Genomic DNA, 25,210 nt, shown 5'->3' with positions numbered 1-25,210 from the left:
AGATCAAGTCCATGTGGTATGTTTTTTCAGGTCAGATGAGAAGGCTGAGGTTTGCTGAGGAGCTACTCAGGCTGTTCCACCAGGAACACTGACACCGGTCACAGTTCCCTTAATCTCCGCTGGGTAAAGCAGATGGACTTGTGGACTTCACCCTGAAGTGAGGGAAAAAACTAAAGGATTCAAAACATCACATCCCTAAAGTGAATTTTCCAACTAAAAATACAGCTAGCAAAGTAAAAGAGAGCAATTTATATAAAATGTAACTTTGTAGCTACTGTTGTAGATGACAATCGCTCAGCATTCCTGTTCCCAAGAAAGATAGCTGCCAGGAACTGTTCCCACTCCTCTGGCCATTTTATTTGCTGATTTGTTTTCCAGAAGATTATTTTTAACCATGTTGCCCATGTTTGTGACACTGCAGCAAAGAACAGCCATGGGAAAAGGCAAACCCTGCCTCATGGCAGTGGACCATAAATCTTCCCACCCCGGAGCTTCCCAAGGACAGCATGCACTCCATGCCTTCAGAAGCGTAAGGGAGAGCAGCATCCCCCATAAAAATCATCCCTGGCTTGTCAAAAATGACCCAAAAAAGGGCATCCCGAGCCTCAGGAATAAATGCTGAGCAGCTTTTATTCATCTTTCAATTTCTTGAGGTTTCTTCGTAATCTAATTCAAGGAAACAAAGTACGGACATGTGGACACGCACGCTTTGGTGGTAAGTTTCTATTTACTGACTCCTTGCCACCATTAAAATGTTTAATAGGAAAACCTTCAATGGAAAGCTCGAGCTGAGATATTTCTCTTGGCTCCTTGTCAGAAATAAAGAGGTTTCTGAGGTATCGATCCGATGGCAGGTCCTCGCTGAGGACCAGCAAAAGCTCGCACCTACAGCTGTGTAGCCTGAGCCAGGCCCAGCCTCAGAGCAACACGACGTGGTTTATTTGAAAGAGGGAGCTCTTGGGATGAGCTCTGGATTTTCCTGCAAAGGAGTGGCAGCGACAGAGCCTGCGGAATCTCCCGGCAGCAGTGGGGGACATTCATCAGGCTCCCTGGCACGGAAAACTGACAAGCCTCACTGAGAGGGAATTAATGAAGGCAGGATTTTCCACCACGTTCTCTAAAATCTCATCATTTCTGTGCTAGGACCTTCTAAAAAGGCAATGCTGCTGAAGTGGCATAAAAGGCCACTTTATTAAAAAATACATTAATGTTGGCTGTGTAACATTAACCACCCCCCCCCCCCCCGGGATATCTTGCTTTCTTATTTTTGTGATTTTTCAACTGAAACTTGGCTTTTTAGGGTGTGATACAAAACACAAGAGAAAAAGCAGAGAAAAATTACTCACAGCCACCACTGCCTATGGAAGGTATTATCCACTGCTTCCCAAAGAATGCTGGACTCCTAACGGTGCACCTGTGTTTTAGAGAGGGGAAAAAACCACCCCCACAGTGAATAAATAAAATAAATCAGTGAAGTTCTTCCTTCTGCCAGCAGCTGAGGGTGCACAAACCCAGCGGGAGCTGCTCCAAGGGCACCTGACCCCCCGTGAGGGTGCAAGGGAGCACCGGACTGCTCAGGGCCACGAGGACACTGATCCCTAAAACACATTTTGGGGTGCTGACACAGCATTTTTGAAGCAGATGGGAGGCAGACATACCTGGCAGCACCCTCCGTGAAGCCTGGATTCTTTTTCCCAGTGTCTCCCCACAGGATTCACTTCCCTCCTTCCTGGTTGTGGCACCTATTGCCATAGGCAGCACTGCTCATACTGTGAGGAGCAGCAGGAAACATTACAAAACCTTGATAAACTGGGAAAAAAAAGCCAGAGAGAGGTCAAGAGGGGAGGAAAGAGGCAAAGAGAGGGGGAACGCTGCCAGGAGAAGGGGGATGAATCTCTGAAAATGGACTCTGTTGCCGTAACATATGCACAGGGATGGACTCCGAAAGAAAGGAGAGCGACCAAACCCTCACAAGGATCCTCCTGAAATGTTCCTCTCAGACACACATGCATCTTTTAGGAAATATAAAATGCCCTCCTGCAGCAGCCTGCAACAATTCTAATCCCCAAATAGCTGTTTTGGGGAGGGGGATGAACCTCAAAACCTGCGAGCCTTGCACCAGGTTTTGTTAGCAAACGCAGGCGAATCTGGAATATTTGCTTATTCCTTTCATTGAACCTCCTGGCTGATTTGATTACTTCCCTGGAAACGCATGTGCAAATCAGTTTTCCAGCCTTTTGAGGGCACTGCCTTCCGCCGCGATGTCTCCAGTGACTGATGCCAACGTCTTGCTAATGCAATGTGCAGGAAGAGCCGGCGTTGGATGCCGACGCCGATGCCCAGAGCTCTCGGCCGCTCGCAGCCATAAATCCCTCCGTTCCCAAATGCAAAACACTGCTGTCAGAAATGCCTCACCCTGAAAAAATGTGTTAGCAACAATTCAATCTCTCAAATTAAGCAGGCTGAGACACGGCCATTCCTCTGCCACGCACTTACCCGGATAGAAGGATCCGATGATGGAAGACTGGGGGAGAAAAGGGCATCATCAAATTGAAAAGCCCCAGGGAGATGAATGGGAGATAACGGAGGGAAAAACATTTAGAGCCTGAAATGATTCCCCCTCCTGGAAAAACCTCCTTCTCGCCTCCCTGGGAAGTGCTCAAAGGAGACCTGTGGTGCAGGCACCTTCGAGCAGGGATAAATATGATGGTAAGAAGCCGAGCAGACAGTTAAGACTACACAAGTAAGCAAATTTATTTGAAGACAGAACAAATATCGTGGCAAACAACAATATGCAAATTCAGTTGAGAACAGGGGTAAATATCAGACTTTGTTTTCAAATCGATATAAAATATAGTCAGATTTCATTTTGTCCAAAAAGCAGCTCGCATCGGGATGGGGGGGTTGGAGGGGATGGCCCTGTTCATGCCATCTGAGGTGTGTGTCACCTGGAAAACCTCAGGCTCAGGAGGTGGGTCCTCTGCCAGCGGAGATGAGCGATGCTGGGAGGAGATGGAGGCGCCTTTGGGACTCTAGATTTCTACCTCGATTCTCCTTAAAAGCCAATTTTTGCCACTAAGCAAGGGGCGGGTTCATCCCCTCCAAGACCCTCAGTGCCCACCCCCCTATGTTTGGATCATGCAGTCACGGGGCTCCTGGTTGCTTTTTAGGGTTGGGCATCTTTGAAGGCACCTGCACCTCCTCTTCCTCAGTGGCTCCTGATGGATCAACCTCCCGTGGCTGAGCTGAAAAGCCAGCGAGGGAGCAGCTCACCTCAGATGCCAGAGGAGTGAACAGGACGAAATCCCCTCCCAGAGTGAAGGTGCTGGCGGGCTGCTTTCCAGAAAAACCATCCCAAAATAAAAGCAGACATAGAAAACATTAGATTGTCAATGAGGCTTTGAAACAAATTCAAGTTTATCCTTAATTTTTCTCGTATGTGTGTGTGTGTGTGAGACTTCATACAAACAGACAAGAAAGACGTGGTGAACTTCAAGCTCTGGACAGGCATGTGGTCAGTTAGCGTCCGCAGAAGCACCATGGGATACGGAGGAGTTAGCACCAGAGAGTTTGGAGGACCTAACTGAGCACATGCGTCCTTTGGGAAACGTGGGGATGCCGTGGGAATGGGCAGTGGGGAGACATGGAACAGTCCATTAGAAATAATACAAGGCAATTCATGAGTTTTCATACAGTACAATACAGTCACTGATCAATTAACCCTTTCAGTACAGTACATGACAAGTAACACTTTGCACCCTGTTAGCACTAGGAAAGGAGGGCTTGGGCTGGAGAGGGGTGGCTGGTGGGCTATCCCTTCCTGCCACTGGATTTTAGGGACTGTGGATTGCTTCAGCTGTTTTCCCACCCCAGCTCAGACAGCCCGACCCCAGCCTGGCTCCTGGGGGGATGCACTGGTGGAGAGCAATGCCACCAGTCCATCCACCCACAGCGAGGGCTGCACCCAAATCACAGAATCCTAGAATCCCAGAATGGAAGGGACCTTACAGATCATCTAATTCCACCCTCCCTGCCATGGGCAGGGACACCTTTCACCAGACCAAGTTGCAAAATCGTCCTGGTTTGGCCATGGGGATGGGAGAGCCACCCTGCTCTGCCCCGTGCCAGCCACCGAACCGATGAGAAAACATCCAATTTAAGTTCCACCTGGCCGATTCTGGTGCTGAAACATGGAGAAAAGGGTTCAGAGGCTGCGTTCAGACGGCCTCGAGCCAAACCTGCTTCTTCCCTCAGGCGTAGTGAGAACAGGGTCCATTGGAAAAGTGCTAAATTACAGTACATTGGCATTTCCATATGTCAACTATTGAACAGCAAAACAGATTGTTTGAAAACAGAATCAGTATCGTACAGTAAGTTCACACTTAATTCTTCACCGTTTCTACACTTGTAACACATGCATTTATTTCCATTAGTTTAATGCCAGTAGGACCAACATCCTCCAGAACAATGATCTAACATTAAACAAAACTTCCTAAGGAAAATATTAAGCATCACATAAAGTTTCAGGAAAAACCTGTTAATTAGCATCACAAGGTACTCAGATTTACATTTAGGATTTTTCATGCCGTGACTTTAAAACACCTTTTGGTTAATATCCTGGGGGGCAGGGGGAAACAAACCCAAAAAAACCCAAACCAACCCCCAAAAAAGAAAAAATTAAAAAAGGAATGTTTCAGGAAAAAATATATTTCTCTATGTGGGTACACACCCAGGGAGACAAGCACGAACACGCGTGCATGGGTGTGTGCACAATTTTGTTTCGATAAACTCGACTCATTTCAAGGGCATTTTCATGGGTCCAAAAAGACTTTCAAGGAAACGAACTCTAAACTGCTGAAGCAAATTAAAAAGTCTCTCTTGGAGGAACAGAAAAGGTTGGTAAAACATCGCCTGTGTGCTGTTACAATGCGCTTTCCATGAGCTATCTGAAAACCCAAACAACTAAAAATCCTTGTTTTCCACCCAGAAGGCCCTTCCAAAGCCAGGGGTACTGTGCTAGGAGTTGCATTCAGGCCTCAAGTGTGATGGCCAGGAGAAAACGCTTAATTCTACCTTCCCAAAGGATAAGATGCCATCTCCAAGGGGCAAAAAACTACACCTGAGGGGGAAAATAAGACCAAAAGACCTGTTCCACATTCCCCTTTCTCCCAAGCTTAATTTCCATGGACTCAGTGAGACTGGTGGGCTCGCTGGGGGGGAGATTTTCCAAATGGTTTGCCCTTATCCTGGTGACAGTGAGCAGGATGTGGGCTCTGAGTCACCGAGCTACTTTCTGAAGAGGTTGTTTCCTCAGCCATTATAATTTTGGGGGCTCAGATAGAGCAGCAGCATCGCCCGGTGCTATTTCTTTAAAGCTAAACTTGCAGGATAACTTGGGGGGGGCAGGAAGAGAAGAAACCAAACCAACCCAAAATGTGGATTCTATTTATATTTTAACATCTGGTGATAGAGGGTGTAAAAGCATAATACTTGGGGTTACTCAAGATTTGGGGGTTTTAACCATCTTCAGTACCCACTGAATATTCAAGCCCCTGAAGGTCTGTTGAAGAAGGAAGCCAAGAAAACCAGCCACTAAAACTGGAGTTGTTTAGGAAAACTCCTCCATCTGCTGCAACAAGGAAACCCAGTACACCCATTTCTTTTTGTTGCTGAAGGTTATTTCCATGATGGCCCCTTGGTAGCAGTGAAGGAGAAGACCTAATTCCCTTCTCTGCATTCACACTGATCACGCCGTACTGGCAGGGTTTATCCATCAAGCGTGACTGGGGAGAAACTCCCATCACGGAGGATTGCCAGAGAAAGATTTGGATTGACTATGGGCTCATCAAGGATGATGAGCAGCAGTCCCAAGTGCGGATACCCTGGCGTGAAGGAAACACGGGGCTCTCACGCCCACCATGATTTATTTGCTGCTGTGGAAAACCCACAAGGGCTTTTAAAGAAGCACAACACCACCATCTGGTTGAGAGTGGGTGGTTTGGGACATCAAAACCCAGATTATTAAGCATCCCAGGGATCACCATCCTATTTCGAATCCTAGAGATTTCTGACTATGTTTCCTACTAACTCTACCCTGCTGCTTTCTTGCTGGCGAGGGTGCTCTGATCCCTGGCCTTCCATACGGAAATACCACAGGAATTTAACAGGAATAGCAAGCACATCTGAACTGCCTCTGAGCACGAGAGCTGATCAACTCCTGACAACGCTTTTGAAATTCAGCAGCAAACCCCAGGGTTATTATGCTCCATCTTCTAAATCGTCTGTAAATCTTTATTTACTTAAAAATACCTTTTGCAGTTGAAGCCCACGACCAATCCCAACAGCACTTCCAGCGCAGGCACAATGATGGCTTTTATTGCAGTGGCTTGAGCGCAGCCTTTATTGGTACCAGGATCTCAGACTGGTTTGAACTGGGCTGTCCCATGGACTCACTGGGGTCTCGCACCAGACACAAGAGTGTCTGCCCTACGCCTCTCACTGCACTCAGTTCCAGGTGTCGAGGAGATGATCTTGCACCATCCCGATCCCTTCTGAGACTTCTCCTGTATCTTTGGTGTTTTTAAAAGCCACGTGCTCAGGTCTCCGGGCGACCTCGAAGTTTACAACAACCACGTCTGCCTGGATGTCAGTGATTTGGGTGTTGGTTCTGCCGTGTAAAATAAGCTTGGATGGGTTAAATTCCCTACTATCAAGTCGCTAATGGATATGTAATGGAAATCAGGCACCAGACAGTGGTCCAACACAGCTCAAAATTTTCTTCTGATGGCCCCTACGTAATTCACACTGCGCCTAGGAGGGTAAATAGATGGGGAAAAGAAGAGAGTTCAAAACTCAGTGCTAACAGTACGTACAAAAGTGCAGTGCTCAGTTTAGTCCGAAGCAAAGTGACTACTAGTACTTAAAGTGCTAGTCCCAACATCAGTTTGGTTCAGTGTCTGAAACACGGGGGGAACATGGGGAGGGTAGCCCGGGGGGAAATTAAAAACAGACAGCACTGCAACTGCACATGCCACACCAGGAGTGCTTCAAATCACACCACTGCGGAGGGACGCGCAACGCCACGGCTCAGCTTGTGAACACACACGAGCAAACGACTGACACCTTTCAGATTACTATAAAGAACAGCTCCATTAACTCCATCACTACGAACCCGTTCGGGAAGCAAGTGGTCACAGCGCACGGAAAACAAAAGACGACCCACTCCAAAACCAAGAGCCTTTTGGAACACTGACAAGTCTTTGCAACTAGGATACTCAAAGTCTAGCGAAAGCAGCCTTGCCCAGTGCCTGCAACAAGCTTGGCCAATGCTTCTCATGCACTTTACAGAGGCAGACTGCCTCCTCTTACACGCTATCTTACAGCTTAGCCTATTTCCCTATTTATTTGTGGTCTGCTTCGTTAATTGTAGCTTTCTGACCATGCATTCAGCTGGCTTGTTTCTCTTAACCACCCTACCAGTCAAAGGACAATGTATGCAAGGACGAGACGACGAAGGCGGTCTGGTAAACACTGATCTTATTAACATTCTCATGAAGAAAAAAGCCCCAGCGAAGGACTTTGGATCAGCACGCTCCTGGAAAGAAGCTGGGAAAGGAGGATTCATCCCAACAGATGACAGGCGCTCCCGTTTCTTTCTGTAAACACACACTTCCCACCAACTGCCCCATCACCCAGCCCTACCTTTACACCTGTGCTAGAAAAGCAATGGCTCTGCTTGCTGGAAACAGAGCGCAGGAAACCCCCCTGCTATGACTGTGCTGGTCCCAGTCCTCACCCTAGGCTGGAAGTGTTTCCCTGTAAGCTGGGACATGCTCCAGCAGTGCCCTCCCACCCCCTTACCTCAGGAGCTCAGCACTTGCAAAAATAGGGTGCTTTCTCCCAAAACAAAAGTACCAAATGAGAAAGGGGGAAAGCAGAACCTTCAGTTCTCACTATGTTTCAGCAGGCACCCCAAAAAAAGGTCACGGAACAGCAAAGTGGCTCCCTGGGCCCTGCATGCATTGCCACCAACTCTCCCAAGCGTTGTACAAGGCACCATCTGGCTGTGCAACATCTGGTGTGTCCACAGCGGGTGTAGATCTTTTTTATGTAGAAAGCTCTTTTTAAGTCAAAAGTATTGACTTGCTGGAGCTGACAGGATATGTTGGGGATGTTGCAGGTACAGCTGCAGACATGTTCCTCATCAGAGACCAAGCACTAGGGAGATGGTTTTCCAGAAGCAGAGAACACTACTATCCCAGGGGTAAAAACAGAGCTACAAACTCAGGTCACTTATTTCCATTCCTGCCAGAAAGAGCCGGATTTAACACGCAAAAAGCAAGGTCGTACACACAGGGGATATGGATGTAGATCCATCTTTGCAGGCATACAGCTGGGAAGAAAGGAGCCTGGAAAAGATGTGGGAGCTGGAGAAGTGCAGTGTGAGATTGGCAGTGCCCCGCAGTGAGGAGGGCAACGAGGTGCACAGTGGGGAAACGTGACCATCTAGTCCACCATCCAGACAGGAAACTTCTGGAATGATATATCCAGCCTTGCTGCCAAAGCAGCAAGGTCTGGGGAATGTACACAAGCACGTGGATGTGGCCACGATCCTGCCACCCAGCAGCAAGGAACAAGTCCATCGTGGGGGGAAAGTGTGCCAGCTTGCACACCATCGCTTTCCCTAAGTGACGCTGGAGGCTTGCGGGATTAAAAGCAATCGTTGAGCAATAGATAGGGCAAAGAAGCATCTTCCAGGACTGTATTCAAGCCTGACCTTCCAAGACTGGCACATCTCACCACGTGCCATATGCAGGCACTGGGATCCCACTAGGTTTAAGTAGCATTGACCTCAATGTTGAGACCAAATCCAAACATTGTAGGCATGGACAGTTACCAGCCTGAAAACTCCCGTGCCAAAAAGACTCCTTTTCCACGTCTTTTTATAACATGTTCTTTCCTGTCTTCCGATTGAAAGGATTTTTGGCAGATGATTTGGAAGCGGATAATAAATCTAATGCTAGGACACCGCGTCCAATTGCACAGTAATTTCCTGCACGGCTCTCACAAGGAAGTTTACACGTCGTGCTGCATTTTTGCTGCTTTAGTTTGTCCTATGGATACACCATCGCCCGTGTGTGACACTCCTTACAATTCTGCCTCCACCTGGACTGGCAACTCTGTTAAATTTTTAAAAAGAAAAGCTGTTACAGGCTTTTTAGGAGAAAAAGCTGTCTGCTTGCCCGTGACCCCACCTCTAACCCGAGCTCTGGAATTTAAAGGCATTTATAAAATCCTGGTACGGCCTGCTGTGCTAGATTTTCACCTAAATACCCTCGGCAACTTTTCCAGCCTCCAAAAAACAACTGATTTTAAAGTTTATTAGGAGCAATGATTTCTTTCTGGAGGCGGAGGCTTTTGCTGCGTCGGAGCCTGCAGATATCCGTGCACTGGTTTTCAGTGGCGAATCAAGTGATTCCCAGACACAGCCTACTTCCAAGGAAAACGCCATCCCAGACTGCTTGGTACCAGAGGCACTACAGTGCAAACTGGAGATGCGGGGCCATTTTTAATTCTATGCTAATTATTGCAATAAAAACCAGATCCTGCAGCGCAAGACCCATTCTGGGAAGAAATAATCATCCATCTTTCGTAGCTGTAGCCGTGCTGCTCGAGAAGAAGCTTATTTACAAAATGGCAATCTCCAGAAAAAAGCTGTTATCGTTGCCTGACAAAGCCATATATTCTGGTACCTTCTGGGGGGCTCTGTCTGGGAAATTCCTCTTTGAAACCAAACACTATAAACCTCAAATATGGAAAAACCCCATCCTGTTCAACCAAAAACAGCTGTAGGGCTAATGCAACCCACCGTGATACAGAAATGATGCTTGGAGATCCCTGCTTTGAAATCCCTGCTTTCGGTTTAGAGCAGGAAAATCATATTACCTCTAAATTATTTATATGTGAAAAGATGCTTTTAATAAAAGCATCAATGGTGTGTAAACAAAAATGAAATTCCTAAAGCAGACTTTCCACATTTTGTATGGTTACTTAAACGTGGATGAGAAACATCCTTTTTCCCCCCTGGACAAAAACATCCATCGTGCAGGATGGCATGAAAATGCCCTTTTTTAGTATGCAGGAAACACAAAAAGCCAAATAAAGCCATGGACCTGCAGAGTGGTTGTGAAAGGGATGAAGAAAACCCAACCAAGCAGCAGGATTGCAATCTGTTCCTGCTCCCCCCACGTAGCGCCGCGGTCCCTGAAGAGGCTCTCACACCAGATTGCACTGCCAGACAATCTTACGGAGACAGGAACCTGCACTTGGGTCTCAGCCAAGCAAGACCCCCAGCGCCTCTTTCCTGGACTGTCAAGAGGCAATCTTCCTCCAAGAGCTGCTTGTACCCTGGGATGCCACCGTCCATGGAAAGGGCTCTGCTCCACCTTCTCCGTCTCTCCTCACCGGGTATCCATGAGGCCTACATCCAGCATTCCCAGGCACATTCCTGGGGAGCAGCAGAACAGCTCCGATACATCGCCCCGCTGTAATGATGGAGCCTGAAGACAGGAACATTGGACCACAGGGACAGCATGTTGAAAGCAAAACATTTTATTACCATCGGTTAAGCTTCATAATGCACGCTTATGAGTAAGAGAGAGGTTATATGGAGATCACTTTGCTCCCTACCAACTGCAGCTTCTGGGATTAAATGCAGCAGCTGTTGAGCGGAGCAGAACGGGACCAGTGGAAAGAAAAGGAGAATAAAATACATTTGAAACGGCGGGGGGTAGCTTGGCAGAAAAACAGGCCCCTGACTTGAAATTCAACGAGAAAGGCTTTTTTTTTTTACTGCTGTACTAAAAGCCACGGAGTCCTGGACAACAGCTGGTGACCAAGCACTGCTCTGGAAACGCACCCCTCTAACTCAATACCCACCTCAGCAACCACCACCTGGTACGGGCGCCGCAGCTCCGACACAACACGGGAATGTTGGAGGGGAACGCTTTTCCTTGGGGCCACGACACCTCTACAGTTAATGGATCAAGCCCAGGATGCTGCAAAAACAGGAGCTCCTGACTAATCACACCCCCACAGGAGTCTGTGGGAAATTCTGGTGGCCATGGAGGCAGAAGGGTGGATGACAACGGCGATCTATCCCAAATTCTGGATGCTTGGCTAGCTCAGCGAGAGCGCCCTGCAAGGCTCGCCTGGGGTTGACTCAGACGTGCAATTTTTGGTTTGTTTTCTGTCCGTTTCCATGCAATGTTTTTGACAGTAAATGCCAGCCTGAGATGGTTTCTAAAGAACGCAAGTTTCTTCCAGCAGAAATTGCCCCTTCAATCTAAGATCAAAAATCCAGTTATCTTTCCTAGAGTTCAGAGGCCACAAAAAAGCTATTTTGGACCATCGGCTGAAGAGTCACTAAGACACTTTACCAGCACCAGCTTTTTTAGCTCAAATCAGTTTACCTTCCAGCCAATCTTCCACAAGCAGCTTCAAATTGTATCAAACCCTGTCCCGAGGAACACTCTGCTTTCCCCTTTCCTGATATTACCACTCTCATTTCACAATAGTTTCTGCATTCAAACAGAATTCAAAGGAGAAAATGCCTCCACTAGTGAAAGAGAACTCCAGTTATTGCTAGCACAAAGCTACCAATTTTTCTTCTAGCAAACAAACTGCTTGGCTAGAAAGGTGGGAAGCTCTTGGAAGACTGAGAGCCTGGAGGAGGCTGGTTTTTAGGCTGAGGCAAGTGAAAAATCCCCATACTGTGGCCTCTTGCTTGTTTTGTTTTGCACAGCATCTTCAGCCTCGCTGAGAGGAAGAGGCCGGTGTGGGTTTTTAACAGCACGAGAGAGCACCTCAAGGGCTATTGCAACAGCTCAAGGGCTGCAGTGGGGAGGAGGAGGGTGAACTTCCCTCGGTGGAGAGCCTGAGGAGGGAGGTTTAGGGAGGTTATCCCAGCTTTAGAAGGTGTCTCCTAAGAGCGGGAAAAAGGTGTGAAAAGCAACAGGTTAAACTGCAGCTTGATGCTGCAGGCAGGAGTTAAGTGGGCACCACCTCTGCCTCGTGCTCTGGATTGGGGGTTTTCTTGGAGTTTCACACGTATCAGCACAAAACACACACTGCCAAACAGACAGTTTTAAGCTGTTTTTAAAAGGAAAAGTCTCTGTAATATGCCTTCACCAAGGTAACCCACAGTAAAAAGCTGGCAGCATCCATGAAAACGTTCATTAGGCGACTCCTGCACCTCCCTCTTCTTTTTATACTTTTTTAAAGTAAGACAGCTAGAAGGAACTTATCAGTGGTTAGCTCGAAGGGTTACCCCTGGCAGCACTGAGGGATGACTGTGCTGACATCAGCAATAAATGCTGCTAAGGAGAGGGGCCTGGCATGCAGCAGGATTACGTGCACACTGCATGCCAGCATATGCTGATCCCAGGACAGACATGTCTGTAGGCTCTCCAAAGTGGATGCACCAGGCAAGAGGCGAAAGTCCCACGAGGCGGAAAAGGAAGGATGAAAGAGTTGGGCTCCTGTGATACCCAGGATAAAGCTGTTGACACCTTCCCTTTGAGTTATAATGGGATACACAATACCTGTGGGTGGCGGTCCCTTGCCTAGCTCAGGTCTCTGCTGCCACTTTGACCCAGGTCCTACGGGCAGGCTCTGGTGGTCCCTGGTCCTGGTGCCTCCCACTGCAGCAACCGGAGTCCGTACAGGACTGTCAGAGAGTAGACAGGAGCTTGGCAGAGGCACAGCTCTTATCTCCACATCTTCATACTCACTTTGCTGTGGGCATGTTCATCCCACGTGCCTGAATTTACTAACCCACATCAAACGCCTGGGTCGATTCCTAAACTGATTGGGAAGCACTTGCTGTTACACATGCAGAGAAAAGTGACTCTAATTACTCTGCACCCCATTTAAATGTCCGGGGGAGAATGAAATCCTGGCACCGTGCAAAGAAACCAAATTGAGGTTACACGTAACAAAGGATCCAGGCATGCCGTTGAGCTGTGGTGGGGAGGAAGAGCCTGAGCTCGGAGCAGCACTTGCAGCAGATGCAGCAAAGCTCATCCCTGGGGAAGCTGTCAGACATTGCCTACAAGCGAGATGGTGCGCGCCGGCTGCTCGGAGGAAGCAGCGAGTCTGCCGTCAGCACAGGATCAAATGTGCCCCAGGTAACTGGTTCATGCAACCCTAATCGACATGGGAGCCATCCCTGAGGGAATGACTGCATGGTTAAATAACTCTCACTTTGCTGCAGCTTCACCCCAAGAATCTGCCCCAGCCTAGAGGAAACATCTGCCAGAACCCCACCACCCATGCAACGGCTGCAGAAGCATGTGAGAGCTGCAGAACAGGATCCCTGGAATGGTTAAGGCCAAAACACACCAAAACAGAGCAAAACGACTATCTGGGCAAAATATAACCAGCTCCACATCTTTTTTCCTACACTGGCCGCAGCAGTTAGCAAACGCACAGGGACGGAGGGAACCAAGGCACATTCGGGCTTTGCACAACATTTCCAGAGGGATTCATAACAAAAGCTTAAGAAAAAGGTGCTGAACTTCTAAGAAGAAAAGAGATTTGGGGCCCTCAAGCCAGGTCATGCACAAGACATGAACTTGGTGATCCAACGGGGAAAAGGAACAACATAAGCAGGACCAGGCCCTGCGGGCAAAGTGAGAGGAGAATGTCCCTATGCACTGAGCTATATGAACACCTACAGGGGTTGCTGCCTGTGCTGCTTTAGTGACCTTGATGTTCTGCAAACAGATGGAGCAAGAAATAAAATGCCAGCCTTAAAGGATACGCTCTGAGGTAAGAGGCACAGAAGTTAGGTTCACCTTGTGAAACACGGTGCCTAGTCTCAGCTTATAGGTAAACATTTCAGCCAAAAAACTCTAATTTTACCAGGATGGGGGGGATTATTAAAAATGCTGAAATTAAAACACCTCATCACTTACTACAGGGATGTGCACATTAACTGAGTTGTTGAATCTAGGATAAATCCTACTGCCAAGAACTAGATCAAACCCTTGCCCTCTGTCCTTGGCTGTCAGCAGCCTCTGCTCATCTGTGCTGTGACATCTACCTGGGAAAAACTCTTTTAAAAGTGCCACCAGCACAATGCTCCACTCTTCAAACACTTTGCCATGTTTATTGGAGTCTCAGGAGAGAGACCGTCCTTGGAGGCAGATCAGTTCCCTCACAAATTCCTGTTCTAGGCAGCACTATAGAGATCTCAGGAGTGCTCAAACATCTAGAAGGAAAGAAAAAGCAGCTATCCTGAAGACAACCCAAACAGAAACTTCTGTTGACTGCACACTGAGGTGCATTTACTCCAGAGCACTGCTCCGTCACTTCTCTCCCAAAACCTAAGGTCTCTGGCCTTAGATTCCCCCTGCCAGCTTCCTGGAGGAGAGAAAGACTCTGCTTTTACATCAGGTACTTCCCAACTAGGCAGCAGCACAGCAACCTCCTCCATGCCCACAGTAAAAATGACAATTTGCAAAACAGCAAGAGGTCCAGGGGGAACTTCCAGAGACAAAACAGCTCCTGTTCAACACCAGTTGCCAAGGGAAGCGGTGGGAGCAATGCCAGCGCCGGGCTCAGCTCCCTGTGAGCCCTGAGGTTTGCTCTCGTGCTGCAAAGCCGTCGGGGTCCGCTGCTGCCAGCACACGACGTGCTCCCGCTCACCCTTTAACATGGAACAGCAGGGATAATTAATTTATGTTAAAAATACCAGGGCTGCATTGGCACATCCAGCCTTTTCCCTAGGAAGAGGAGGGAGGAAATAGCTGCCTGACACATGTTGGTCATATGCCTAAATGCCCTTCTGGAAGGTGCTGGGATGAATATGCATGTCGAGTAGTGACAGTGTGGGACAGGAGGAGCTTCTCCCTGGTTAGACCTACACAAAACTCTCAGATCTCCTCGCACTAAAAATGTTACTGAGGGAAAGTTCATGCCAATATTTCTGTGACTCTTCATATGATGAGTACACACAATCCTGGGAGATTTAGGAACATAAGGGAAAGCCTGTATTTCCAAACATGCTGGCACAGGGAGCTTATATTGTCACTTGATGCTTTCCTTACATTTGTGTTTGAACAGACTCATCAGAAAGCAACAAGAACACAACCAGGGCTAAAAATTACCCTTGGTGGAAGATTTTGTATTTCCTTTGGAAAGGATGCAGAAGAGACATGACAACAGCCTTTAGTTATGTGTAAGAGCTGCAGCAGGGGAGAAACCAAATTGTTTTTACAACTCCTCTGGAGAGCATGGCCTGTAAGGCAAAAAGCTATAGAATTAGATGGAAGCTAGGGACACGTGGACTGGACAGCAGGAGAAGTATCAGAGAGGAAGCAGGGCAAAATAGCTTAGGGAGGGAAGCTGGGCATATATCCAGCATGGGAGACTTGAAAGAGCAGATTTTTTCCAGGTTGTTCAACTTGGGAAAAATATGGATGCTTTTTGCTCTGCACCTGGCCCTGAAACACACCATTAGAGGCACCTTTGCACTTGCAAATTCAAGTTTAGAGTCAGGTAGCTTCCAAACCCTCCAAACACTACATTTCATCCCAAATTTCTCCCCATCTCGCTTTCGGATATCATTGGTATTGATCAGTAGCAGATCATCACAAGAACTCTCGCAACCCTTTGAGGTAGGGAGGTGTCATCCACCCCCTTTTAGCAGTGGAGAACACAGGCACAGGCAGGATAAAGCCAAAGTGATCCCATCTCCATTATCAGGAGGCCCAGCTTCCACACACTGACAGCTTTCCCAGAGTCCAGGCAATTACTCCAGCACTTCACTGGTTCAAAGCACAGCTTTCGACAGCTGTTGACACCGACCCCTGCTGCACCTCAGACCTCAGAGTGCCCGGCCCAGGAAAGCAAAGGTGGTACAAGTGGTGATCATCCGCAGAGTCTTGTTAGAAAATACACAAACCCCTTTGCAAAGACAGGCACGAGATTTCTTCTTGAAAGCCACTTTCTTTCCCCTCTGGTCCCCTCCAGCCTTCACCGACAGCTTTCCTTTGCAATGGAAAAGAGCAGCCGCCCCATCGATAACACACAACACTCCGTCACTCATTCCTGGAGCAGGAGGCAGCCAATGCAGCGTGCGGAGCAAGGCTCTGGTGAAAAGCACACGCGAGCATCCATAAATTGGGATGGCATCAGCAAACCTTACAGGCCACCAACACTTGTGTGCTCCCCTAACCTTCTGCAGGTATTCCAGGGCAAGCCTCCCAGCTCAGCAAGAGCCAAGCCACGTGAGTCTCAAAGAGTGAGCTGTAAAAGCAGTTAACTCCACCCATTGGACACGCTTGGCCCCGGTGGGTTTGTTGGCAAGATTAGACACTTGCAGAGCGTGTTACTGTTCCCAAAGAGGAAGGAGAACCAGCCCAGAAGAACCACCCTGGTCCCCGAGTGGAGCATTAGGATCTGTGTCTCCTTCCCCAGCTCTGTGGGACTCCAGCGCTGAAGGTGCCGCCTATTCCTCCTACTACAGATAAAACCATCATCATGCTCTATGATTCCCTGGAGCACGCATCTTGTCCTCGCTTCCCTCCGCCCCCTCCTGCCTTTTCGTTCCTCTTCCTCGGTGGGAAGCACTTATCTCTGCTCTTACTCCCCCTCTCCCTCTGCATTGTGCCAACAACATGTGCTCCCAACAAGGACCAGATGGGAATACTTGTAAGAGCCTGGGGTTAACCCGTGTCTTTTATCCCACATACTCTGTGCTGTTTTGAAATGCAGATTCTATTGCGTGCAATTTCTAGTGTAAAGATTTAAGGTTAGTAGTAGAGCATGTTGATATTGCTTGTGAAACCCATCTTGCTCCTACTGCACACTGAACACCTCCGATATGGGAAACAGGAAAGACGACGGATAGCGTTTTAATATGTCAAAGAGAAGGACCTATTGGAAACAGGGGGGAAACGAGTATTTGTAATATGACCGTGCATATATATCTCTAATATTCCTCTCTCCCTTGCCTCTGCGTTCATTTGTGCCCACACATGAATTCACAGATGTTGTGCCAGCGCGGTGCCGAGTGGGGCTGGGCACGGAGCCTCGGCTTTCACCGGCTGCCAGCAGCTGCCACCAAGGGCCATCTTTGCCTCCAATTAATCTCTGCGTGGCAAATGATCACGACGAAGAACAGACGCAAACTCCTGTCTGCAGGATGGATTTCCCCCACTGCGGTCAAGAAATCCACCCGACTGTCTGCGTGTCCAACCTACAACTCCAAGGCAGGAGCCGTTATCCCGCCTTGTTTAATACTGGTATGTTGGATGGGTCTGAAACCCCTGAAAGACAGAATGTGCCTTTTTAAGTTTCTACTCTGGGCAGAGCTAGCCATTTCCACGTGCCACTCCAAGTGTTTCAACGCAGCCTAGCAATTAAGAAGATGAATTAGCAAGTCGCTAATGACGGTTTTATTGGGGGGGGCAGCCAGGCCCCTCGAGGCTAGGCCAGTAGGAACACAACCACATTCACCACACATGAGAAGCCAGCAGGCACCTGCACCTTTCCAGAAGCTGGTGTACATGAGAGAGCCCCGAGGCTGCAGGTTCAGGTTCCGCGTGATGCCTCCCTGCGCATGGGGAAGGAGCGATCTAATTACATCCATCACAGAAATGCCAAAACGACATCCGGCTTATAAAACCTCAATTTATGCTTTGACATTTCTGGAAAACCAATTTTTAATCCATGTCATCTATCAGGAGTTCTTGATATTTTACTTCACTTCGATGCTTTAGAATACTGTTGCCTTTATTGAGGTGCAGGTGGGGAACTGAACACAGGCTGACAAAATATTAGGAAGAAAAATTGGTGTCAGCCCATGAAAGCTTCTGCAGGTTTTGGAGAAACAGAACAGCAAAAGATCTGTCTTCAGCTTTTTCCAAATCCCCCAAATCCAAAAGCACCTTGTCCCCTGACCGGGGCTTTTTTCCTGTGGTCATGACAGGATTTGGCCATTTTTAGGCATGACCAGAGCACCCCAAACAATACTTTTTGGCAAAGGCTGTGAGGTGACAGCCACGCTCGGGTACAGCTTATGGTGTAGCCTTTAATTCCACTCTTTCTTGCATAAACTCTTAATTTCAAGCACAACCTTTACTTGAAAGGAATGGAAGGGTAGGAGGGGAAAGGTGAATTTTAAACATCACAATATGTTAAGTCATTAAAAATAAAGGGCAACTTAATTTTGGAGTAAGCAGCATAGAAAATTAAACAGAAGGTCTAATTTTCTTCAGGAATTCTTTCATAAATCATATATATCTAGTGTATGTACAGCAAAAATGGGAATGCCATGGAACTGAAAACGCTTATTAAGTAATTTTTGACCTGGTGCAAAATCTGGCCAGTAAAAATACACAATAATAGACTCCTTTCTACTATAGAAATTACTAGAATTGGATAACAGGACTGCAAGTCACGCAAGCAGAAGGCTTCCTAACCACCACCAACTCCCTTCCCTGGGAATTTAGGTCACTTCAATAGGCCATAGGGGGGAAAAAATGATGCAATTATCAGACTAGACATCTGTAGCTGAAAAAAAAAAATGTGCTGACATTGATTTTGGTAATTGCTTGGGGGTTCCTTTTTGTATAAAGGACAGGATTTTAATATTTCTGCTTGGGATTTTACGAACATGGCAGTACAGATTTGCAGAGCCAGGGGTTGTAAAATGGCATGGAGACATGACGTGGCCGGCAGCTGCCTCTTCTTTACAGCTCTCACCTTGCCTCAATGACGCCTCCAAGGAAGAGCTTTGCTTTCTTTTAACTACGTTTTCCCTTGCAGCCTTGCCGAAAACCTATGGAATTCTTACCAGGGCTGCGGCCAAGAGCTTGCACACAGCTCTGGGCGGAATAACATTTATCCAGACCGGTGGTGGGAGCAGATGTCCCCTCCTCAGACTGCACTTCAGATAAATAAGGTTATTTCGCTACGAGCTACTACAGGCTACAATATACTCACATAAATATATTAATGCCTATACGTGGATATGAACTGGTATATATCGGATACAGATAAGAAACACTTACGACGACGAGTAGATACCAATAACCACTGCAGCTTCTCGCTGGGTAAAGTCCATCGTCCATCCAGACTCCACGCGAGGAACCTGCAAGGGAGGGTTTCACCATCCCCCCGCAGCGCCCAGCGGGTCGCCCTCTCCACACCAGTGCAAAATGCTTCCCACCCCTTCCATAGCTCTGTACTTTACCAGGAAAGCCGGCTCCATGGGCCGGACTCAACACAACATCCCCCAGCTGCAAGGCAGGGGAAGCCCCCACAGCCCCTTCCACCCGGGATAAGCTTTTCAGGGATCACCCCACCTTTTGCAGCAGCAGCAGGGAAAGCCAGGTACAAGGCAGCTGCTGGACTTGGCTTTGTCAAGGCTACAAGCGCAAAGCTCGGTTTTAAGCCTCGACAGCAACACGGGGGGGCCCAGTTTGCAGAAGGGGCGAGGAGCCGCTGCGACAGCGGAGCTGAAGATGCTCAGCAGCTCTGCACATTGCAATTTAAAAAACCAAATTATCATCCCACTCTTGGTGGTTTGAGAGGATCCTCAATACAGAGCCTGTCCTCCTCTAACATACGAGCGGAGCTGGACCAAGCGGGATCAACAGGTCTCTAACAGACACATGCATGCAGGAGACGGCTTCTCTCAGCATTAGACTACGTTACCAAAGCATCCCCTTACCGGAGCGGGAGCAGAAATGTGCTCCTAATATTATTTACACAATATAAAGTGCATTAGGATTTAATAATTCAACTGACAGACTTTCTGCCGGGACCATACAATTTCGAAACAGAGGTGAGGGCTTGAATAGGAAATTCTCTCATGAGAAAAAGAGGTTCAGACCGGTGCTCTTCACCCTGTCCTCCTAAGGATTGTTTTTGGCCGTTCTTTCTAGTGCAAATAAGCTTGTGTTTTCTCAAGTTTAAGGGACATGGCAGTTTCAGGGCGTCAGGAACGAACATTTAAAACACATCAGGGATTCAGTGTTCCCGAGCATCTCACTGGGCCCTTCTGGGCGCCAGCAGCCCGCATGGTCACTGCTCTGGGAAGCTGAAAACGCGCTGCCAAAAATACAAAGGAACCCGTTTCCGAATCTCACCGTTCAAGTTTTGCATTGCTACACTCCGAGTGCATCCCTACTACCCTCCAACCCAACATCTGCTTCCCATCACGTGCAAACCTGTTATCCTCCAACCCAACGTCTGCGAACACCAGTGTTTTCCGTTGCGATGGAAACCCATAGCCACTGGTCTACCCATGAGTGATCGGCAATGAACGTGAAGATCCTGATCCAGGTTTGGATACTAAGGTGCATCCCGTGCCAGGGGAATAAATGCATTAGCAGATCCTACGGGATACGTGCGTGCCAGAACCAAGGCTGGCCCGGCAGCCAGCAGTCGTTGGATTCCTGGGTGATATTTACAACAAACTAATGGCATTGGAAGGCCAATTAATTAACAAAAGAGAAAGGGTTTTTTTAAAAAATGGGCAGCAATAAGGAAAGCCATTTTGCATCCTTTTTTCCTTTTAAAACGGTGAAGAAAACATCCCTTTCCAATCACGAGTAATTTCCTCACCAACACTACAGGAACACAGGGAAGGCATGAGCACTTACAACACACGTGGCCACTCAGGCTAATTCCAACCGAGGAGCTTTTACGATCCCTTGAGGCAAAGGCGGGCAGGGATGGGAGATGCCGAGCTCGCAGGGGAGGAACGCCACATAGAAACGGGAAGGAGAGCGTAAAAAGTTTGTACATTCATAGCTCCGGTTTGTTGGACTAGAAGTGAATTTTTTACCTCAGGCACTGTGACGGGCAGCAGCAGTCAGCGATACGCTAACGTACGCATCGACGACTCATTCACTAAATTCTGGTTTCACACCATAACAGGATGTAGAGTTCTTTTAAAGTGGGTTTTTGTGGGGTTGTTTTTAATTGACCTGTTAAAACCATTGGGACCAAAGCCCTAAGAGCAATGATGAACCAGTATCCTGCACAACTCCCGCTGATTCATCACGGTCCACTGGCTGTTCGAGTGATGGAGCGAAAACTTCTCTTCCAGGTTTGAACAGGGACCTGAAAGAGCAACCTATGGAGAAAGGGATGGGAGTTTTTGACACTAAGCCAAAGGCTTGGTTGCTGTAACTGCTATATGTGGTTTTAAAGGGGGAATCACCTAAAACAGTGAAATGAATTTTCTTACTTCTTGTCACAACCGTAACATTTTCCTAAAGGTTCTTTGGTGACTTTGGTGCAAGCTGTTATTTTTTTTTTCTTTTTTTTTTTTTTTTTTCTTTTTTTAAAGTTAAAACAGATTGACTAGTTTTAGTACCCAAACTAAAGTCCAGATTTATCCTCTTGGTTCCCAACCCTGTCTCCCCAACCTTTCTCATTATGACATTAACAGGCAACAGCATTCGGATTGAGTGTGGCCAAGCAGTGTGCAGGTGGCTCCAGATTCAGAGTGGTGAACAGTCTGGTTGGAGATAAAGATGTTTCTCAAAAGGTTAAAAAATAAAGAATGTCATGGTTGCATGGAAAAATAGCTGGTCCACGTGCACACTAGGCCACTCTGTAATGACACAATTTGAGTGATTACAAATATCTCATCAGACATGGTAATGCCTGCTTAAAACAATCTTAAAGGTGAGCAACATGCTACTAGAAGTACCTGGAGCTCAGTCAAACTCCCACTGGTTCAGGGGGAAGGAGCTGGTTGCCCAAAGGCTGGACAAGCCCCTTATGTTATAAATACTCATGGTTTTAAGAAACGCAAAATCTTTCATCAACCTCCCAACCAGGTAATTGCACACATTCTCCCTCCAGGCAGAGAGTTAGTATCATGAGATTTAAAATTTACATCACAAAGACTCCAGGATGACACCGAAACCATGGGGCAGGCGATCAGGACTGGAGCTGCTCAAGGACAGCTCCAGCTCCGAGCGGGGAGGAAGGGGGTGATGGCAGGGCATGGATGTTGTCTCCCCAGCACCATCCACAATCAACACGGCAGAAAACCCAGCAGGGCATCCACCACAGCTTCCGAAACGCGCCACGGGTGAGCACGAAAGGGATGCCTTCCTACACGAATCCAGTGGTGCACCAAACACCCCAAAGGTCTTCCTCATGGCAGGAGGAGGAAAACACCCAGATGCTCTCCTTGCACAGGTAACATCCCAAGCGCATTGATCTGGGAGGGAAGCCGGGAGCCTCGGTCGCGGCATTCCCTCCACCTCCCAACACCCGCTCCACAGTCGCCTGTGGGAACGCCTACAAAAATACCTTCTGAAATTTTGGACAAAATGTGTTAAAAATGAAAAGAAAGATCACCGGCCTCGAACGGGCAGAACACGGAGATGAGGAGTGGGTTATTATTCACTGCCATTAATTCAGACGGCTGAGCACTCCGCTGTCCTGGGATACTCAGGTTATCTGGTCAGCACAAAACTACAGAATGAAGAACAGATCTTCTGCCCTTCACCAGCACGTGACCGAGGTCTGACCGGTTACCGAGATTTTACCCATAAACAGACTATTGTTTCCAACTCAACAACCAGGAGATGCCAACTTTAAAACCTCTCTCCCTCCTCCCACGCAGACCAGCGATTCACGTGGAGCTGATTTTTGCCATAAATGCTCTACGGTGACACTGCTCGGCCTTTGGACCGAGCACGGGCAGAAGCCAGTCCTGAAAAACTCGTGATAAGCAGAAACTGATACATTTCATCATAAGGTTCAGGGTGGGGGTACTTTTGTATCGTGTTTAAGTGCAACACAAGCCTTTTCTAGACTATTTAAAGGTCAGGGTGCCGGATTTTGTTTGTGCTGATACTCGTACTTCCAGTCTCCAACACTCGAAGCAGCTGACTCATACGGACTCGGGAGGTTGGTCCTTTCCTAAGACACACGGAGATGTTTTGGGCATAGTTTAACGTGATAACCAGACTCCTATAACATTACGTACTGGAGTTAGCAAGAACTACCAGAAAAGGACTTTACAAAAAACTGGGGCAACTTGGAATTACTATAGGTCAGTCCCTCTCACCAATTTCTGCTTGTTTTGTTTGGTTAATTGTCCAATGCACTCTATTCCAGACCCTCTTGCTCTTCACCACTGTCCCCTCTGGCATCCATTCTTTTCTCTTTATGGCTGTTGTAAATTCTCCTCATCTCTTCTTCGTACTTGATAAAATTTTCCCCGAACCGTGTCCACGCTTTGTACGGAACTGTGATGGTGTTACGGTAGGGCGGCCTCACCTCACTTACCTTCAGGAAGATGCCGTACCTGTTGGATCCCACGTCGAAGTAGAAGCGCTTGTTGTCCACTCGGAAGGAGGTGCCCTCGGGGAGCTCCGGGGGCTCGTCACCTCCCCCCCGGCGATCCTCTATGTCCCCCTCGCCATATTCTTCAATCAGCTGGACCAAAGCATCCCTGAACTCAATCATCCCTTGTGCCGGGAGGACGATCGTCTGTTCCTGTCCCAAGCTGTGGCCAAAATAACCCATCATGCCAGGTCCCCTGCTCATGGTCTGCCTAATCCGCAAGAAGCGCCCACGCTGGTTCTCCTTCAGGTCCAGGTAGTACTTCCTGTTGTCCCTCTCGATGTACTCCGTTTTGAGGACGCTGTGAGGGGGCTCGTCGGAGCCCACGGACACCGGGGGTGAAGGCGGCGGGTGCTGCGGCCGCCTCCGGGGATGCTGCTCCTTGTCATTGCTGTGCTCGTGCCGGTGGCCATGGCCGCCCTTCAGGCCCAGGTGGGCATAGTGCTCGATGAAGTCCCCCAGGCAGTCCTTCAGCTCGGCAGCCACGGACAAGGAGAGGGTCAGCTTGCTCTTCCTGATGTTGTCCTGCCTGCCCCTTCCTATCCAGACCTCGGCGATCTTCAGGAAGCGGCCACGGGAGCTCTGTTTCACATCCAGATAAAATCGCTTCTTCTGGATGTCCACCCTCTTGGAGGCCAGCTCCTGGATCTCCATGCAGCTCCCCTGGGAGGAGGCCGGGTAGTGGTACTGCTGTTGGGACTGGGAATAAATGTTTCTGTGCAGGCCAGAGCCCCCCAGGTTCCTTCCTCCTCCTCCTCCTCTCCCTCTTTCCATCTTTACCAATCAGCTGGAAATAATACACAACAGAGACACAGATGACAACATCAGCACCAGGGGCCTGCTCGGCTCCTCGGCGGCGGCTCCACTCGGCGCTGCTCTCCCTACAAAGGCTCCTGCATCCCTCTCCGCTGCCACTGGCACGCAGCATCGCAGCCCAAGGATCCCGGGCGCTCTTCTCCTCCCGTGCTCGGGCTCGCGGACAAGGGAGCCCTGATTCCAGCGGCACTCCCCGGCAGCACTCCCTGCCCTGCAGCCCCCCTCTCCTGCCCCTGTGGCACTACGGATCCTCCAGCTGTCCCACGGGGGTGGGTTATGGTGCCCTGTTTTGGGGGGCACTCACCCCTCTCCCAGGACTGCCGCTCCCCTCTGCAGGGTCTGTCTCCGTGCCGCGTTCCCCCTCCATCACCCCCTCTGCTCTTCCTCCCGGGACACTGGGGGGCACTGGGGTTCCCCGCAGCACTGCCCTCCTGCCCGCCGGTACCCAAGGAGCCCCCCCTACCGCTGCATCTCCTGCCCCAGTGCGCCCAAGGCTTCAGTTCCTTCCCCCCCAGTACTGCCCTCACTACCCTCCAGTGCCCCCAGTGACCCCCAGTACTGCCCTCTTGCCCTCCCCACTGCCCCAGTACTGCCCCCCGGCCCCCAGTATTGCCCCCCCAGTGCTCCCCAACACTACAACTCCTGCCCCAATGCTCCCAGAACTTCACCCCTTGCCCCCCAGTGCCCCAAAACTGCCCCCCCACAGCCCCCCGTGCCGCAGTATCGCTCCCCAGCACCCCCCAGTGCTCCCAGAACTGTCCCCCAGTGCTCCCAGTGCTGCCCCCAGTGCCCCAAAAGTGCCCCCCAGTGCTCACAGTGCCGCCCCCCAGCGCCCCAGTGCCCCAGAGTGGCCCCCCCAGCACAGAATCTCCCGCTCCATCACTGTCCCCGCAGCCCCCGCGGCCCCTCCGCGCCCCCCAGCGCCGCGCTCCCCACGCCCGGTCACTCACCCCGCAGCGCCCATCGCCGCCGCTGCCCTTCAGCCGCCGCCGCCGCCACCGCCCGCAGC

The 25,210-nt window shown here is 49.1% G+C and overlaps 1 protein-coding gene across 1 annotated transcript; it reads right to left on the bottom strand.

Moving 5' to 3' along the window:
* Positions 1–2,729: 2,729 nt before the first annotated feature.
* PURG (purine rich element binding protein G) lies at positions 2,730–25,184 on the bottom strand. The gene is made up of 2 exons (XM_032110484.1): positions 25,152–25,184; positions 2,730–24,172 (listed from the first exon to the last, which is right to left on the bottom strand). The coding sequence occupies exon 2, from the start codon at positions 24,157–24,159 to the stop codon at positions 23,149–23,151; it is 1,011 nt and encodes a 336-aa protein (XP_031966375.1). The 5' UTR covers positions 24,160–24,172; positions 25,152–25,184; the 3' UTR covers positions 2,730–23,148.
* Between the last annotated feature and the right edge of the window lie 26 nt (positions 25,185–25,210).

This window comes from Corvus moneduloides, chromosome 5, assembly GCF_009650955.1.
Source record: "Corvus moneduloides isolate bCorMon1 chromosome 5, bCorMon1.pri, whole genome shotgun sequence".
In the NCBI taxonomy this organism is placed as follows: Eukaryota; Metazoa; Chordata; class Aves; order Passeriformes; family Corvidae; genus Corvus; species Corvus moneduloides.
This window is presented reverse-complemented; position numbering and strand designations above follow the sequence as displayed.